This window comes from Papio anubis, chromosome X (genome assembly GCF_008728515.1).
Source record: "Papio anubis isolate 15944 chromosome X, Panubis1.0, whole genome shotgun sequence".
Lineage (NCBI taxonomy): Eukaryota > Metazoa > Chordata > Mammalia > Primates > Cercopithecidae > Papio > Papio anubis.
Genome location: NC_044996.1, coordinates 112,841,161 through 112,859,742, shown reverse-complemented (window position 1 = coordinate 112,859,742; position 18,582 = coordinate 112,841,161). Strand labels below are relative to the sequence as shown.

General features: G+C 35.1%; 1 protein-coding gene across 1 annotated transcript in view; it reads right to left on the bottom strand.

Moving 5' to 3' along the window:
• Positions 1 to 18,582, bottom strand: part of DMD (dystrophin) — a 2,174,064-nt gene that overhangs the window by 1,523,243 nt on the left and 632,239 nt on the right. The window contains exons 14-15 of the mRNA XM_031660704.1: positions 2,576 to 2,677; positions 2,361 to 2,468 (exon numbers count right to left, since the gene is read on the bottom strand). Of these exons, the coding sequence (XP_031516564.1) occupies positions 2,361 to 2,468; positions 2,576 to 2,677 (210 nt within the window). The remainder of the gene's footprint in view (positions 1 to 2,360; positions 2,469 to 2,575; positions 2,678 to 18,582) is intronic.

Sequence of the window (18,582 nt, the reverse complement as noted above, 5' to 3'; positions counted from 1 at the left end):
TCTATTCATTTCACTTAATGTGTCACTCTACACAATCCCTCAGAAGCATTTTGATTGCTTCTGAATCAATAACTAGTCATGAACCCTTTTCTGAGATTCTAGTTGTGTAGTCTGACTAATGGAAAGGATTTTTAACTTGGATGTCTCAAGGACATTTTACACTAAATATATCCAAATCTGAAATAATTATCATTCTTGTCATTCCACCAATTTCTCTTCTATTCTCCTATTAGGGCTAGTAACCCTCCGGTCACCCAAATGAAATGTCTAGGAACCATTTCGAACTTCTGCCTCTTATCACAAGTTTCATTCATCACATCTTAACATTCTAATATTTCTCTCCTTATCTTAATACCCAATGCTACTTAGTTCAGGTCTTCTGATTAATCCTCATACCATCAAACATCTTCCTACCAAAAAGTATTACAAAAATGCAAATATGATTCTTTTGCAAACTCTCAATGGTGTCCCATCAGCTGCAGGCCAAAACTACAAATATAGCTGATATTTTTGCACTTGTGTTTTGAAACTTATACAGGTTACTTTTCTGAACTCTATTTTTGGTAGTCACATCACTTAATAAAGTCTATATTCATTGAGAAATAATTTCTTATCAATAATAAGCTAACTTGTAATAACAAGTAATACATAAGTGAATCTATTTTAAATTAAAAGACCAATGCAGGTTAGCATTTATGGAGCAAAATATATATATATATATATATATATGAAACAAATATCCGGTAAAATGGTACGTATTTAAAATAAGTGGAAAAATTTACTTAAGTTTAGAAATGATTTCATTATTATGAAGTACAATATATAATATGAATACAGATATAAATTGATTCACTCAGGTGAAATTATGAAACACTACTTACAATCATTTTGTTTTATAAAAGTTCATATCAAGTGAACATTTAATCAAATCTATCAAAAATTTTAAGAAATCATAATACAGAATATTTCACTTGAAAAATTAAGCTCACAGTATCAGACTGGCCTCTTTTACTAGAAATGATAAAATTCACAGAGTAAGAGAAACTTTGAAGTATTTTTATTTATTTATTTATTTATTTATTTATTTATTTTTTTGAGATGGAGTCTCGCTCTGTCGCCCAGGCTGGAGTGCAGTGACTGGATCTCAGCTCACTGCAAACTCCGCCTCCCAGGTTTACGCCATTCTCCTGCCTCAGCCTCCCAAGTAGCTGGGACTACAGGCACCCGCCACCTCGCCTCGCTAGTTTTTTGTATTTTTTTTTTTTAGTACAGACGGGGTTTCACCATGTTAGCCAGGATGTTCTCGATCTCCTGACCTCGTGATCCGCCCGTCTCGGCCTCCCAAAGTGCTGAGATTACAGGCTTGAGCCACCGCGCCCGGCCGTATTTTTTTTTTTTAATCTTGGAAATTCCTGCAGAAACCAAATGTTTCAATGAAGCCTTTTCTGAAGTCCATTTACTGCAAAGAAATCTCATTTCTCAAAACTTGAGGCATTTATAATCAATGCCATTTGATTGGCTTTAATGTTTTTTGTTTGAAAAAGTAGGTGATATTGTTTGGATCTCTGTCTTCTCCAAATCTCATGTTGAAAGGTGATTCCCAGTGTTGGAGGTAGGGTCTGGTGGGAGGTGATTGGATCATGAGGGCGGATGTCTCATGAATGGCTTAGCACCATCCCTTTCATGATGAGTCAGTTCTCATTCAGTATTAGTTCACATGAAATCTGGTTGTTTAAGAGAGTCTGGGACATTCCCCTTATCTCTTTTGTTTCCACTCTTGCCATGTGATATACACTGGCTCCCCTTCTCCTTCTGCCATGATTGTAAGCTTCCTGAGGCCCTTACCAGGAGCAGATGCTGGTGTCATGCTTCTTGTACAGCCTTCAGAACCATGAGCCAGTTAAACCTCTTTATTTTATAAGTAACTTAGTCTCAGGTATCCCTTTATAATAAACTAAGGTTAAACTCCATCAATGTGAGGATAATCGTCACTTAGTATCTCTCACATATTATTCTGAGAATCAACTTTAGTCTCTTTTTTTTTTTAGAACTATGCTGCTTAGAACTTTATGAAAGGCTCACAAACGTTTCTTAGTATTACTTTATTAACTTTAATTGAAGTCTTATTCTGGTATGCTGTGTTTTATCAATAGTACAACTTTGTTTGAAAAACAAAGTTGAAAATCCAGCTAGAGTTTTTTCCCATTTTAATTCAGAAAAGTAGCAATATGACATTTTTGAATAATCTATGATCCAAGCAAAAATAAACATTTAATATTCCATAGCAAAGAAGAGACTAAATAATAGTGATAATATACACTACTGGGTTATAAGACTATTGAAAGCTAGAAATTACATACGGCCAGTTTTTGAAGACTTGATAACATTTCATTTTGATCCTTAAAGCCAGTTGTGTGAATCCTGTTCACCACATCTTCTTTTTCTGAAAGCCATGCACTAAAAAGGCACTGCAAGACATTAAAGAATTCCAAGGAATAAATAAACATAAATCTTTACTTTTCCAATTTATTATCCCCCCATGCCTTTTACAGCTAGTTTCTCACACATGACTCACCTGTTCTTCAGTAAGACGTTGCCATTTGAGAAGGATGTCTTGTAAAAGAACCCAGCGGTCTTCTGTCCACCTGCAGATGTTTGCCCATCGATCTCCCAATACCTGGGGAAGAGACAATCAACCACAGCATCAGTAAACAATTGGTAACTACGTTTTATTAAAAAGGGCATGAATAATCCGCCAAAGTATCTAATTTGAGTCTCCTATGTATGCTAGAAGTTGGAAAGGACACTCTTCCTGATCTGCTTACATTTAAATAAGGGGGGTGACTTTGTCTTTATCTGACCAAGTCTTGTACCCTTCATAGAAAAGCAAAGATACAAACAATATGAAGTGGTTATTATATCACTATATAACATGGCTCCATAGCAAACGTAAGATAACAAAGACATACATACAGAATTAGAGAGGATTTTGCAATGAGAACAAGTAAAAGGTGTATCTTCCTTAGGTTTGAAAATACACTCTAAAGAATAAAAATCTGACTACTAAATAGAATACCTCAAAAGACTCTTAATTGAAGCAATCTTGCATAATGAGAATTGCCTACCGTTTGGATTGCAGAAGAAAGTTATTAGTAACTTAAACTCTATTCATATGTAGATTTTCCAATTTTCTCAATTATTACAAAATTATTAAAATGTTCTGTTTTTAAACTACTCTAGTGAGAAACCTTATCTCCGAGTAAAAACTACTACATCATTAATGTGTCACTAATGTCTAAGAACACACACTGTTTTAATATGTAACATAAACCAACTACCAATGATTTTTGGAAGGAAAACACGTATTGTGATGCTTTCTATGCAAAGGAAGCATTTAAAAAATGGCATTTAGCTCAACCTCATTATGATGCACATTATAGCCTAAAATTTCAACTTTTTGTGACTTTTTCACATAAATAAGCAACTTATTTTCTCATATATGTTGGACCTTTAAAGCTAGAAATCATAAAATACTGACATGCTTTATTTTATATAGAATTAGACCTAGAAAAATGTTTATAACTCATATTTTTGAAAAATCTATTGTCTAAGATAAGTCTCATAATTTCTATGTTACTTGATACTATGTATATTAACCCATCTAGAGGATATTAACACATGATTTAAACAATGCAAATGAAATTAGCATCATGAAAATAACCCACTGATTTTTTTTTTTTTTTTTTGGATACAGAGTTTTGCTCTTGTCACCCAGGCTGGAGTGCAATGGCACTATCTCAGCTCACTGCAACCTCCACCTCCTGGGTTCAGGCAATTCTCCTGCCTCAGCCTCCCCAATAGCTGAGATTACAGGCGTCCGCCACCATGTCCGACTAATTTTTGTATTTTTAGTAGAAACGGGGTTTCGCCATCTTGGCCAGGCTGGTCTCGAACTTCTGACCTCAGGTGATCCACCTGCCTCGGCCTCCCAAAGTGCTGGGATTACAGGCATGAGCCACTGCACCTGGCCCTAATCCACTTATTTCTAAGTGACTTGGAGAGTCACATTTCTTAAATTGTTTCATCTACCACCACTTAAAAAATATACACGCATAAACAGAAGGCAGTCAACATTTTTGTACAGTATTAAAATCATCATGTACTTATATGCAGCTCAGTCATAAGTGAGTTTTCAGTTTTTCTTCATAAATATCAATGTTATTGCTTTCAGCATAATGTAACTGGTTTTTATTTTTTGTAGTTTCACTTTCTACTCAACTTATTTTGAATTATGTTTAAAATAAAAGCCATAGCTCTCAGTGATGTGAGACACCCACAGGAAATGTGCCAACCTTAAATCAATGAATTCAATAACTTCAACCATTTAATTATTACGAATGCGTGTATGTAGGTTTTTTCTAAAACATACTTGAATTTCTTCAGTGAACTTCCTAGTGACCCTGTCAGTACATGTCAGGTAAAATGGCAAGTAACAAAATGGTTAATAGATTAGTTGTGGCAGACAAAAGCTTCAAATGGATAAAATCTTACCTCTTAAGTATAAACTACACCATCTGCCTGATGTGATGATGCAGATCTTAAAAGTCAAAATGTGGGAAATTTATTGTGGCCCATCAACTCTAGTGAAGACGACAGTCAATGGAAGAAGGGGCAAACTCAAGCTATAGCATCATATTCACAAACAAAACAGAGACTTCCAAGTACATACAGCATCTTCTCTCTAGTACTACAAGACATATAGTGTCCACTGAAGCAGTATTTTAAGCCTGTAACCCCATAGGTAGAAATGCATAATTGATTTTAGTGGGAATACAAATCCAAATAAAGATCTCCTATTCCAGGTTGCATAAGATTTTCACATTTATTGAAACTCTGAGATGTATTAATGTGATGCATGTAATATTGCAGTTGTGTTCACTGAATGAGTCACAAAAAAACTAATATGGTAGTTCTCCTTTATCCGCATGGGATATGCTCCAAAATCCTCAGGTGGGTGCCTAAAACTGCAGCTACTACAAAACCCTATACAAAGTATTTATGAATTTTTCTTTCTTCACAATTTCACAGATAGATTTGTTCTTACCACAGATTTTGAGCCACCCCAGCAAATGATTTTTTTGCCTTATTAAGTTGGGAATTGTCACCTTTTCACATAAAGAAAAACCCTTTACAGTTTTCCTTTAGCATATGTGAATTGCCAACATAACTACTCTTGCACTTTGGGGCCATGACTACGTAAAACAAGGGTGACTTGAACACAAGCACTGCGGGATCATGACAGTAAATCTAAGAACCTAGACAGGTAATAAGTAATGGGCGGGTAGCATTGACAGCATGAAGACGCTGGACGAAGGGGTGATTCAGTCCTGGGTGGGACACAGGTGGGATGGCACAAGATTTCATCATGCTACTCAAAACGGCATGCAATTTAAAATTTATGAATTATTTCTGGAATTTTTCATTTAATATTTTCTGACCATGGCTGACTGCCAGTAATTGAAGCCAAGGAGAGCAAAACCATGGATAAGGGAGGGAGGGAGGGAGGGATTGCTGTAAACACTCTTTTGGGTATACAGGCAACCTATTTAAGACAACTATTTAAAAAATACCACTAAAAGTGTCCTTTGTATCCAAATAATGATTATAGATAATTTTGATAATTTATCGGAGAAAGTTTGTGATTCAGCTAATATTTAGCTTACAGTTAATGATAGCCATCAATGCATTCATTCATTGGTAATTAATTTACTATATAACAAATATGTATCAACTATCTGGATATGCCAAATATAAACAGAAGATGTTACAGGCTGAATAGTGTCCCCTGAAATCCATGTTGAAGCCCTATGCCCCACCTACTATATCAGAATGTGCCCATATCTGGAGATAGTGACTTTAAATAGACGTTAAGTTACAATGAGTCTATTAAGGTTGCTCTATTCCAATATGATGGGTATCCTTATGAGAAGAGGACATTTGGACACAGCAAAACACCAGGGATGTGTACAACAGAGGAGACCCCACATGAGGACGCAGGAACAAGGCGTTCATCTGCAAGCCAAGGACAGGGGCCTCACAAGAGACCGACCCTTGCCAGTACCTTGGTCTTGAACTTCTGGCCTCCAGAATGGTGAGAAAATAAATTTTTATTGTTTAAGCCACTAGTCCATGTTATTTTTTAATGATAGCCCTGACAAAGGAGTAAGACAAAAGACATTTAAGAGAGATGGATTCTTTTCCCAGAAATACGTGTCTAAATGTCTGTCAAAGAAAATAATACCAACCCCTTAAAGAATTGCAAATACTAAACAAGAGTATGTATTGGAAAGTATTATTGATTTGAAACAAGTTATTTAAGAGTTGGTCGTTGTTTACATTTTGCTTGATCATGGTTCTTACATCAAATCTAAGAACTGCCAAGGGTCATCTACTTTACTGTATTCACTCTAGAAAGGCACCCATTAGATCTTTACAAATAGATGTTTAGTCTTCAAGTATATTCTTTAAAGGTTTCCAACACAAGAGAGCATACATATCCTTTAGTAACATATTCTATTGCTTAAACCTATGTTACTCTTAGAAAATACTCAATGAACTGAAACTAAGTCACTTCTGTAGCAATGTGGGCATAGTGCTTTCTACTGATCTCAGTGTAAGTAGATAAGTGAAATAGAAATTACTTGCTCATACGCTGTACACATCTGCCCATACATTTTTGTGATGTCATATGTACAAGTATAAATAGATGTACGCAAAGTGCTTAAATTTATGGATTTACCTATTTATTGCTTAGCAATATTGGCGTTAATTTGAATTACAAAGAATGAAGCAAAACAATTGAAAGACTATCCCTCAGCTCTAGAATCACTCAAAGATGCTGGTTTGCCTGAATGGCTTTAACAAAATTGCTAGACAAGTGTAAGAAATTGGATCAAATGGGGCTAATATATTTTTTTAAAGAACCACTGTATTAGGATTAGAAACCTCTTCTCTAGAGAAAAAAAATATGTAACTTCAACTCAGTGTTTCTCTGAGTTTCCATTTACGTACAGGAATCCCTTGAGCTTTTAGCAATAATGCACATTTTTATAGAGCCAGATAAACATTATACACATAAATGTAAAACCAATGAATTATAAACTCTCACAAAATGGTAAAAGAAGTTAATTTTTATTTATGTTCTCATTTTGTCTCAGCAGTAAGTGAAGCTAAAGGTCAGCTCACTTTGTCTAACATATTTTCATGGACTAAATCACAACTCCATTATCGTCCATGCTCAGATCCACAATGGGGAGGATTTTTTCCTCCCATTTAATTCACATCTCATATTGTTATATGTGCCAAGGGCATTTCTCATCTGAATTCCTTTGTTTGGTTGAGTTGCCATTTCAATGCAAAAGTGAAATATGGCTACTAAAAAAACATTTGGATAAAGGTAACTGAGGAAAATTTGACAAGCCTGGGAAGTAAATCTTAAGTATGGTGACCCTTGAATTTATGGGAACCAGGGACAGAATATGAAACCTAAACTGTGCCCATCAGTATTGGCATTAAGATATAGAGTGCTCCCAGGCACATATCCACTAAGGTGGAAACAATTATGTGCCATGGACCACACAATGCATCAGCAACAGGGCTTTATAAAAGAGAGAGACCAAAACCAACCTATCTTATTTTATTGTAGGTTAAGACCCTATAATACACTCCTCCACTAAATGAATTTTGTGTGTAATGAGCCTTCTGAAAATCACTTATTTCTTGATTTTTCCTTCTTACTTTATCAACAACTATGCAGTTAAAAAGTATAAGCAATTTAATCTTACTGATGGTAAAATGGAAATCACATCAAAAACCACTGAAAACAACAAAAATCCATTACGAGGCTAGAAATGTGGCAGAGTCCTACTGAATAGCATTTAGCAAGGGTATGGTGTGGTTCTCAGTTCTACACGCTTCTACAAACTTAACTGGAGCAACATACTATAAAATGGTGTACCTTATATCTTCACTAACATATGGTACAGGGCAGATAAACATATTTTGATGAGTTATGAAACAATGACTAAGTTTTTTTGAAAGTATAATTCTTACTTCTATTTAAATGATCCTGTAATAATCTTGTGTCTGAACTCAAGGAACTTTTAGCTGTCACTTCCAAAGGAGCAGGTTACGGATGAGGAAACTGACAGATTGGTTAAGTAATTTGTCTAAGGTCACAGAAGTCACAGTACTGAGTGTCTGGGATTTGACCTCAGATCCATTTGGCTACAAGTTCCTGCTCGTTCATAATGGTATTCACTCAGTAGAGCATTCATTATAAAAGATATGCCTTCTAATTTGTGCTACACAACCTACAGTGAGATATCCGGATGCTGAATCCCTTTGGAGTCCTTTCATATTTTGTTTTAGCAGAAGTTTGACTAGATTTAACATTTTATCTAATCTGCTTGACAAGGATTTGAAGCTTATAATTTGATTCAAAAACATTTGATATTGTAACTCTGTATTTGTTTAATCATAAAACGTCAGAAAATACTTGCACTTCCAGATTAAGAACATGTGGCCTTTGCCAGGATTTATTTTTAAAAGGTAAATATGACTGAGTTGTTAATTAAATTCTGCCTTTGCAATTGTGCTCAAAGTGTAGTGAGATTTTAACTTGAAGAAGCATGTTCTTCTCTACGCTATTTCAGTCAGTTTCATATATCATTTATTTGTATGAGTATACAAAGTGCTAATGAATAAATCTGGAAAAGCCTTTTTGTTGTTTTCACTGCTGTTATTATTTGCAGGATATTATTTAATGTTTTTTTGGCAGCTTAATAAACTCTGTACTCTCCAGCTCCCACCAGTCTATTCAGTTGGGATGCCAGAAAATAAAGAGCAGGAGTTCTAAGGAGCATTCCAGCATAACAGTCTTCTTTCCAGCATTTATCACATTCCCAGGCATTCCTTGGTACTAGGTTTCCTCTTCTTTATCATTTTATACCTCGCAGACTCTGAGCTCGTTGAGGTGGGCTCCTTACCTTTGAGGTTCATGTCTTGCACAAATGTCCCAAAGCTGAATACTACCCACTGTAGTTATCAATAGGTGGCTTTTCCCCCCAATTTTTGACTTAGAATCATCTTTTTGGATCTTTGAATCTCCTAACCATTACATAAAATATAAACTTCTTGCATTCTCACTTCAGTTCTACTGTTGTTCAACTTCGTAACATCTGTGAACAAACTCAATCTTGCTGTGCTTTAGTTTTCTCACCAGTGAAATGGAGATAATAGTACCAACTCTCCTGGCCAGGTAACTGCTAGGGTCAGATAGATCAGTAAATGTGAAAGTGCTCTGAAAACTGTGATGAATTATTGAGATACTTGTGATAGTAAGACTTTAGAGCTCAGTCAATAAAAAAACCAGCCTTTATTCCAGATGTGATAAATCTGGAGCATGACAGAATTTTAATATAGAACAAAGTTAAACATTTTAGAAGGACACTAAATTATAATTTTGTTTGCATTTTTTCTATAGTTGATAAAGCTTATGTTTTGTACAAGAGTTGAAATCTTTTACCTTTACATTTTTAAACACCAGGTCATATTCCAATAGGTATCTTTTTTTTCTTTTTCTTTTTTTGAGAGTCTTTTTCTGTCCCCCAGGCTAGAGAGCAGTGGCACGATCTGGGCTCATTGCAACCTCCATCTCCCAAGTTCAAGGGATTCTTGTGCCTCAGTTTCCCAAGTAGCTGGGATTACAGGTGTGAGGCACCACACCTGGCTCATTTTTGTATTTTAGTAGAGACAGGGTTTCACCATGTTGGCCAGTCTCGTCTCAAGCTCCTGACCTCAAGTGATCTGCCCACCTCGGCCTCCCAAACTGCTGGGATTGCAGGCATCAGCCACTGAGTCCGGGCTCCAATAGGTATCTTATTTAAAAGTAAGGGCATAGAAAATAAATATCCCTCTATGTCTCATGCCACATCTTGACATCACAACTTTTCATCCACAAGAAATCACAAATTCTAACGTACATAACTAATAAAATGCATAAAATAATGTAGGTGTAAGAGAATGGGTAATAATGGGGACTGTGGCTAAATGAAGAGTCTGTGCTGGAAAGAACAGGGCAACTTGACTCCTGCTCTGGTTACTACGTAGAAAAACAGACTGACGATCATTAGATCATTTGCTTTCTCCAGAGAGGTTAGAAATTCTTTGTTCATGTCACATTTTTCTCAATTTCAAACAATGCTAACTAATAAAACACTATTAAATACCATAGGGACTAAATAGAACTTTATCTGGATACATCTGTAATTTTAGATGCAATAGACCAATTCCTAGAAAAACACAAATGATTCAAGCTGACTCCAAAATGGAAAATCTGGAAATACGCAATTTTGAAATTCCAATTAAAAATGGACATTTTTATGCGTATTAAATACATAAAAAAACGTTAATTTAAAACTTTCCCATTTGCACATTCCAGTTATGAAGCAAGTTCCCAAGCCTGCATAATCAGGTACCTAAACCTAGCAAGTATATCACAAGAAAGGAAAATAGCAGGCCATTTTCATGGACATAAAGGAATATCTATGAATCAAAGAAAATCTAGCAATACACAAAAAAGATTATACGTCTTATCCAGGTTTAGTTCATTTCAGGAAGAAAGGCTTTAACATTAGAAAACCAAGCAATGTGATTTGACATATAGCAGAATAAATAAGAAAACAAAATATGACCATCTCAAATGATTCTGGAAAAATATGTAAAATTTGGCATCCAGTAATAAAACCTCTTAGAATATTAAGAACAGAAGGTATTTATAACAAACCTACAGGAGAGATCATACTTAATGATGATTTATTAAAGGTCTTGTCTCTGAGACTTAAAATGAGAAATAAATATCCACAATATTCCCATTGTACTAGAGTATTTATACAGTACAATATGTCAGGGAAAAAATAATCTGAAAAATAACTGGAAAAGGAGAAAGAAAACTGTCATTACTCAAAAACAACCTATATATGTACATCTGAATAATACTATAGACAATGTATTCAAATTATTAAGTAAATGTAGCAAGGTCTCTGGATACAAGACCAAGAAAAAATCAATTGTATTTCTTCATATCAGCATAAATAGAAAATGAAATTTCAAAAATATATTCATAGCAGTAAAAATATTAAAAAACCAAGAAATACATCTTAGAGGAAGTTTAAGAGCCTTTACTTTAAAAACTATAAAACGGCCGGGCGCGGTGGCTCACGCCTGTAATCCCAGCACTTTGGGAGGCCGAGACGGGCAGATCACGAGGTCAGGAGATCGAGACCATCCTGGCTAACACGGTGAAACCCCGTCTCTACTAAAAATACATTAAAAAAAAAAAAAAATGAGCCGGGCGCAGTGGTGGGCACTTGTAGTCCCAGCTACATGGGAGGCTGAGGCAGGAGAATGGCATGAACCCGGGAAGCGGACCTTGCAGTGAGTGGAGATCGCGCCACTGCACTCCAACCTGGGTGACAGAGCAAGACTCCGTCTCAAAAAAAACTATAAAACATTACTGAGAGAAAATAAAGGCCTAACTAAATGAAAGGCTATTCCATGTTCATGGACTGAAAGACTTTATGTGATTAAAATGCTAATTCTGCACAAGTTGATCCAGAGAATAGATGAAATCCAATTAAAACCACAACAGATTCTTTTTGGGGGCAGGGTTCACAAGCTGTTTTTAAAATTCATATGGAGATCGAAACGGCCAAAAGCAGTCAAGATAATCTTTAAAACGGAAGAAAATAAAATGGCTTTTATTGACCAACTGACCAAAACAAACTTAATGTAACTAAACTCTAGACAGGTTTTTATTTAACTGTAGGCTCCTGACCTCTCTTTTCTTAGAGCAACTATATATATTTATATATATTATATATAATATATATACATAAAACTTTAAGAAAACTTGCAACCATAAACATATTCTCTGCCTCTTTGAGATGTAAATCTTCTACAACCCAGGAATATCTTTCTCAAGGACCTAGGAGCCATCTCTTTGAAATGTAATTGTTAATGATAGCATACCTATCTCCCAGTCTCTGTGGGAGGGTAGGAGCTTAACTTCATTAAGTGCCAATTAACAATCATAGATGGCCTAATCACCATTCTAACCCCCTAACATCTTCCAGTAGTTTTCTACTAGCTCTCCCCAGTGCTTAAAATCTCTCCTGCCTTTCTTTCATTGGAAATGATTTCCAACTCTCTCCCCTATGGCAATAGTCTTGATCCATATATTTCTGTAGTCTTGAATGAAGTCTTTCTTGCCTGTTTAACTGCCTGCGCAAGTTTTCTTTTACAATATTACCAGATACAGGCCAGGCGTGGTAGCTCATGCCTGTAATCCCAAGACTTTAGCAGGCCAAGACTGGTGGATCACCTGAGGTCAGGAGTTCAAGACCAACCTGACCAACATGGTGAAACTCTGTCTCTATTCAAAATACAAAAAAATTAGCCAGGCATGGTGGTGGGCACCTGTAAACCCAGCTATTCAGGAGGCTGAGGCAGGAAAATTGCTTGAACCAGGGAGGCGGATGTTGCACTGAGCCAAGATCTCGCCACTGCACTCCAGCCTGGGCAACAACAGCGAAACTCCATCTCAAAAAAAAAAAAATGTTATCAGATATTAAAAATTATTATAATGCTATAGTAATTAAGACAATGTGGTATTAGCGTAAGGATAGGCAAGTAGAGAAATAAAACTGATGAGAGTCCAAAAACTGATCCATGCATGTATAGGCATTTTATTTACAATATTTTTGTCAAAGACAGCACCATAGAATATTGAGGAAAGAATGATCTTATTGAAAAGCTTTGCAGTAAGACCATCCTTTCTTCAACATTCTACGGTGTCAACTTGTTGTTTCAGTTGGATCTATATGGGAAAATATGGACATTCATCCCTTTCTCATACTTGTAATAATAGGTGGATCATAATACGAAAGGTAAAACAAAAAGTTCCTATATAGCAACCCAGGACCATAGCTTCAGAATTTTAAAGTAGACAGTCTTATTTTTAAACTGAGGACAAAAGTACACTAAACATAACAGAAAATACTGAAGTGAAATATGTTAAATTTAAACTTCTGTTTATGAAAAAATGTATCATTAAGGGGTAAAAAGGTACCCACTCAAAAAGAAAAATGTAATAGAGATAAACAAAGAATATCCAGAATATATATATTTTAAACTAAAATAAATCACTAAGAGAAATATAGAAAATCCAGTAGAAAAATAGGCATTTCACGGAAGAGTTCATTTTAATGGCCAGTAACAACTGAAATGGTATTCAACTTCATTAGTCATCAGCATATACAACTGAAAAATGAGAGATGACATTTTACAGCTACCAGAAAGGCTGAAATTAAAAAGTTTAATAACCAAGTATTCAAGAACATATGAAGCAGTTTGTACGTTCATTTACTACTGGTGAGAATATGAATTTACACAACTTTGGAAAACCCTTTGTTAATATCTTGAAAGCTAAATATGCATATACCCAATGGTTAAGAAATTCTATTCTTAGGTACATACCTAACACAAAAGCTTACACATATATGCAAAAATATATGTATAATTTATGTTCATAGATGAATTATTTGTAATGCTTCCAAACTGGAAACACCCCAAATTTTCTGAACAGTAGAATATGTAAAATGTGGTATGTTTGTACAAAGTAATTTTATCCAGCAATGAAAATTAATGAAGTAATGCTATAAGCAATATAGTGAACCTCATAAATATAGTATCCAGTGAAAAAAGCCCATTTAAAAACTGCATATATAAAAGTTTCATTTAGATCAGCTTAAAAATGTAGCAACACTAATCTGCAGCATTGGAACTCAGGATACATGTTACCTTTGAGGAGGTGGGAAGAGTTTATGATACCATAGGGCTAGATGGAGGCTTCCTGGTTGCTGGTAACATACTGTCTTTTTCTGGATGTGGAATCATGGTATGCTACTTCTGTAATAAGTCTTTAAGCTGCAATTATAACTTACGTACTTTGCTTGATACTTCAATTTAAAAAGGGCCATAAAGTTTACATTTTTTTCAAAGACCATCAACAGATAAATAGAAAACAGGTTATATATACATAGTGGAATGCTATTTGGCCATAAAAAGGAATGAAATAAAGCCATTTGCAATGACATAAACGGAACTGGAGGTCATTATTATAAATAAAATAAGCAGGCACAGAAAGACAAAATACCACATGTTCTCACTCGTATGTGGGAGCTAAAAAATTTGATCTCATAGAGCTAGAGATTAGAATGATAGATACCAGAGACTGGTAAGGGTGTGCAGATGGAATGAAGAGAGGTTGTTTAATGGGTACATACACTTAGATTGAAGGAATAAGTTCTAATGTTCGATATCAGAGTAGGATGATTATATAATTAGATACAACAGTGTATATTTCAAAATAACTAGTAGACAGGATTTGAAATGTTCCCAACACATAGAAATGATAAATACCTCAGGGTATTAAGGTTATCTATCACCTCAAGTATTTATCATTTATACATTCCATGCATGTAACAAAATATCACATGTACTCTATAAGTATGTAGAAATATTATGTATCAATACACTTTAAAAATTTTTGTAAATGTATTAATACTTGCATTCATAAAGAATATTACCGGCTGGGCATGGTGGCTCACGCCTGTAATCGCAGCACTTTGGGAGGCCAAAGAGGACAGATCACGAGGTCAGGAGATCGAGACCATCCTGGCTAACACGGTGAAACCCCGTCTCTACTAAAAATACAAAAAAATTAGCTGGGCTTGGTGGCAGGCGCCTGTAGTCCCAGCTGCTTGGGAGGCTAAGGCAGGAGAATGGTGTGAACCTGGGACGCGGAGCTTGCAGTGGGCCGAGATCGTGCCACTGCACTCCAGCCTGGGCAACTGAGCGAGACTCCGTCTCAAAAAAAAAACAAAAATTATTGTTCCAGCATACTTGCTTATATTTCTCCTGTAATTTTGTATGGTAAGTACTGTGACCACTATTATCTTTGAGCTTCATTTGATAATTTTACCATGAGATAATTCATTGTTCAGCTCATAAATCAAAGTCGGAAGAGAGAACAGATGGAGTAATCTAGACATTGTGTTCTTTCAAATCTACCTAACACCCTATTGGCCAAATGTATTACAACAGACCATGTATTAACATAAATTGAAATTCAGCGTTAACCGTATACTTACAGTACATTGGCTTTGCATATTCAAATTTCATTAGAATATTTAACATTTATTTACACTTGATACAATGTGCAGTTGAAAAAATGCACATATCAAAGCTGTTCAAAACATGCTCAAAAGTTTTCTAATAACTGAATGATATGCCATTTTATATTTGAGTAAATAAAATTAAAAATCCAGTTCCTCAAGCATACTAGTCACCATTCAAGTGCTCAAAATAGCCAAATGTGTATAGCAACTTCCTTATTGAACAGTGTTGTTCTAGAAAAAAAAATTTTATATACTAATGCAATCGAGTGTGACAGGTGGTAATATATATAAACTGCTTATATATATAAACTATATATATAAACTGGTCTCTTCTAGAACTGTTATTCTAGAAGAGAAAAATATGTATATACTATTGAAATTGAGTGTGACAGGTGCTAAAATAAATATATATGTTTATATTATATATATTTGTACCTGTAAATTTAACTCATTCATGCAAATGCTATATATATTCATATATATGAATATATTGCATTTTATACAGATAGAGAGTATTTGCATGAACAAGTTAAATTTACAGGTACAAATACATTACTTTGTTAGATAGGCTTCTGCATTCCCCCTTTGCTGATTAGTAAACTGAAACTGAAAAAAATCACATAATTTTCTCAAGGTCACATAGCAATTTTCTACTACGAATTTGAGAGATTAGGAGAAATCCCAGGTTGAGGTGTCACACATCTGAATACCAGTGTCAGCCTTGCCACCTGCAAGCTATATGAACTTGGATTTAACTTCATTATGCATTGGTTTTCTCATTTGTGATATAGGGGTGACATTACATACAAAGTATGTAAAACTCCTGAAAAATAATAAACCAGCTAATAATTATAATTATTGCTTCATGGGCAACAACTGTTGATGCTTAGCTTTGTGGATTATTTTCATCACATTTACAGTTTTTTTTTAATGTGTTTAATTCACCAAATACAAAATTAGGATGTGAGTGAAACATCAAAATATTTCAACCATGTTCCTCTTCCTAAATAACTTCTATTTCTTAATTTGATAGGGCCAACATTCTGTAAAATTTCTTTCTCATACTATCCCAAAGATATGTACTATAAAAACTTTTAGTTACCTAAGTGACATTTAGGCTATGAGAGAAAATCAGACTTTATCGTCTTTCTGAACAACTACCTTTCACAGTATACCATTTTCTTTCCAAGTGACTGTCTTTGTTATTTTAACATTCTCTTTGTAACTGAGATATAGCACATTCCCATTGGAACCTGTGTGATACTCACGTTTCACAAGTTAAAACTATTAACGACACTAACATCAGTGTCCAAAAAGATGTTACCATTAAATGTCTGTCCTTCTTATTGTCCACTTATCCAGATGTTACCTTTGAAAATTATCATTGCTGGTCAAAATGATTGGCAGAATGTAGTGTTTGACTTCTATTTTGCCATTACATTCAGATTGTGTTTTCTTATGAAAGTAATTTTGAGAAGCATGCTTTTTAAATCTGAAGTTCTCTACAGAATGAGGGAGAATTATGCTTCTACTAGATAAGATTGGGCAGCATTTCCTTTTATTTTCTTGCACTCCACCTGTATTGGAAGGGACATTGGAGGTCATCAAGTCTAACTTCCCACTCAGTATGTCATCTCTTTTAAAACATACTTGAACGAGAGATTCTGGTTTGTGCTAAATATTATTATGAAGAACAGCTTGCCAGTTTCCACAACTCTTATTCCACTGTAAGAAGGCTTTGGGGTGATGATAATAATAGTAACTAATATTATTATTGCTTACTATATTTCAGTGATTTTTAAACGTTTTAGATTCTCAACTACCTTTTTACCCTTTACAGATATCCCATAATGTAGGTTCTAATACAATCCTCATATTAAAGATGGAGAAACTAAAGCCAAGAATGGTTAAGTGGCTTGCTCAAAGGCATACTGTAGATAAGGAACAGAGCAGGAAGGGTCTATTTGTAGAGTTTCTCCTAATTGCCTTACAACAAAAAGATCCCCCTTTTAAGTCAAAAATTCTTTCTTGGAATTATATCCAACCATCTGCTCATAGGTTCATTCAGTTATCTAACAAGAGTTACTGATTACTTATATCTGAGAATGCATGCAAAAATGTGTAAGACAGATCTCATGGAACTGAGATTCTAATAAAAGAGTAAAGCACAGCAGTATTAACTGCAAAAGTGTATGATAGGTACACAAACAGGCATAGTTATTATACAGACATGGTACAAAGAGGGAGTAGTCATCACTAGGTAAAGTGGCCAATTTCATGGAGGAAAACTTGAAATGAGTTTTCTATACATAGATGAAATCATCAAAGCAGATCTTGTGAAGCAGAGTCGTCTGTTTAAACCAGGTGGTATGTGCAAAGAGGTGGTAACATACAGGGTATCAGAAACAGCTTGTATGAATCAAACGCAGGTTGAGGGACATAAAGCAGATAACATGAGACAAGTCTAGAGAGAAGGGTAGGAGTCAGGTAATCAAATACCCTGTAGGCCAAATACCAGAATCTGTAGAGGATGGAAAGTGACTCAGGATTTTAAGCAAAGGAGAAATGATTAAATGGGTTCTTGGGGACCCACACTGACTTCAATATGGAGAAGAGCAGTAAGACTGAAGGCAAGGACTTTGGGTGTTTATGATATGGCCTTTACCTTGACAAATGTTGACAGGAACAAAGATAAAATAATACATACAAGATACGGTTAAGAAATATTTTGACATCGCATGCAAAGGGCTCCTAAGGGAAAGGACAGGGATGAATTTGGGATGACTCCAGTTTTCTGGTACAGGTGTCATGATAAATGCTAGTGCAATAACAAAAGTAAGAAATTCAGTAAGGAAAGCAGGTTTAAAGGAAGGCAATGTACAATGAGTTAAGTTTCATCTTGTTGAGTTTGAAATGTTGTTTGGACTTCAAGGATACATCCAGAAGATAATTAGAAGAAAATGGACTCAGGAAAGATCTGAGCAGAAGACATCCAGAGTTATCAACTTCTGTCTGTTTCTGATATTACGACATTTAAAAAAAAAAAAAAAAAAGAGAGAAAGTGCCTTCCTTTTGCATGACAATAGTGCTCATGTGCCATTTCTCTCTGATTAGTTATTTTTTAATTAAATAACCACCCATTCTACAAGTATTCTTCACAGGATGCTGCCATCTGAGAAAATCCAGCTAAGACAGAGTACCAATCCTGGGCCTAAAATATAGTGTATTCAAACCAGCCAGCATAGAGTGTAATTACTAGTTCTTATAATCTAGACACTATATC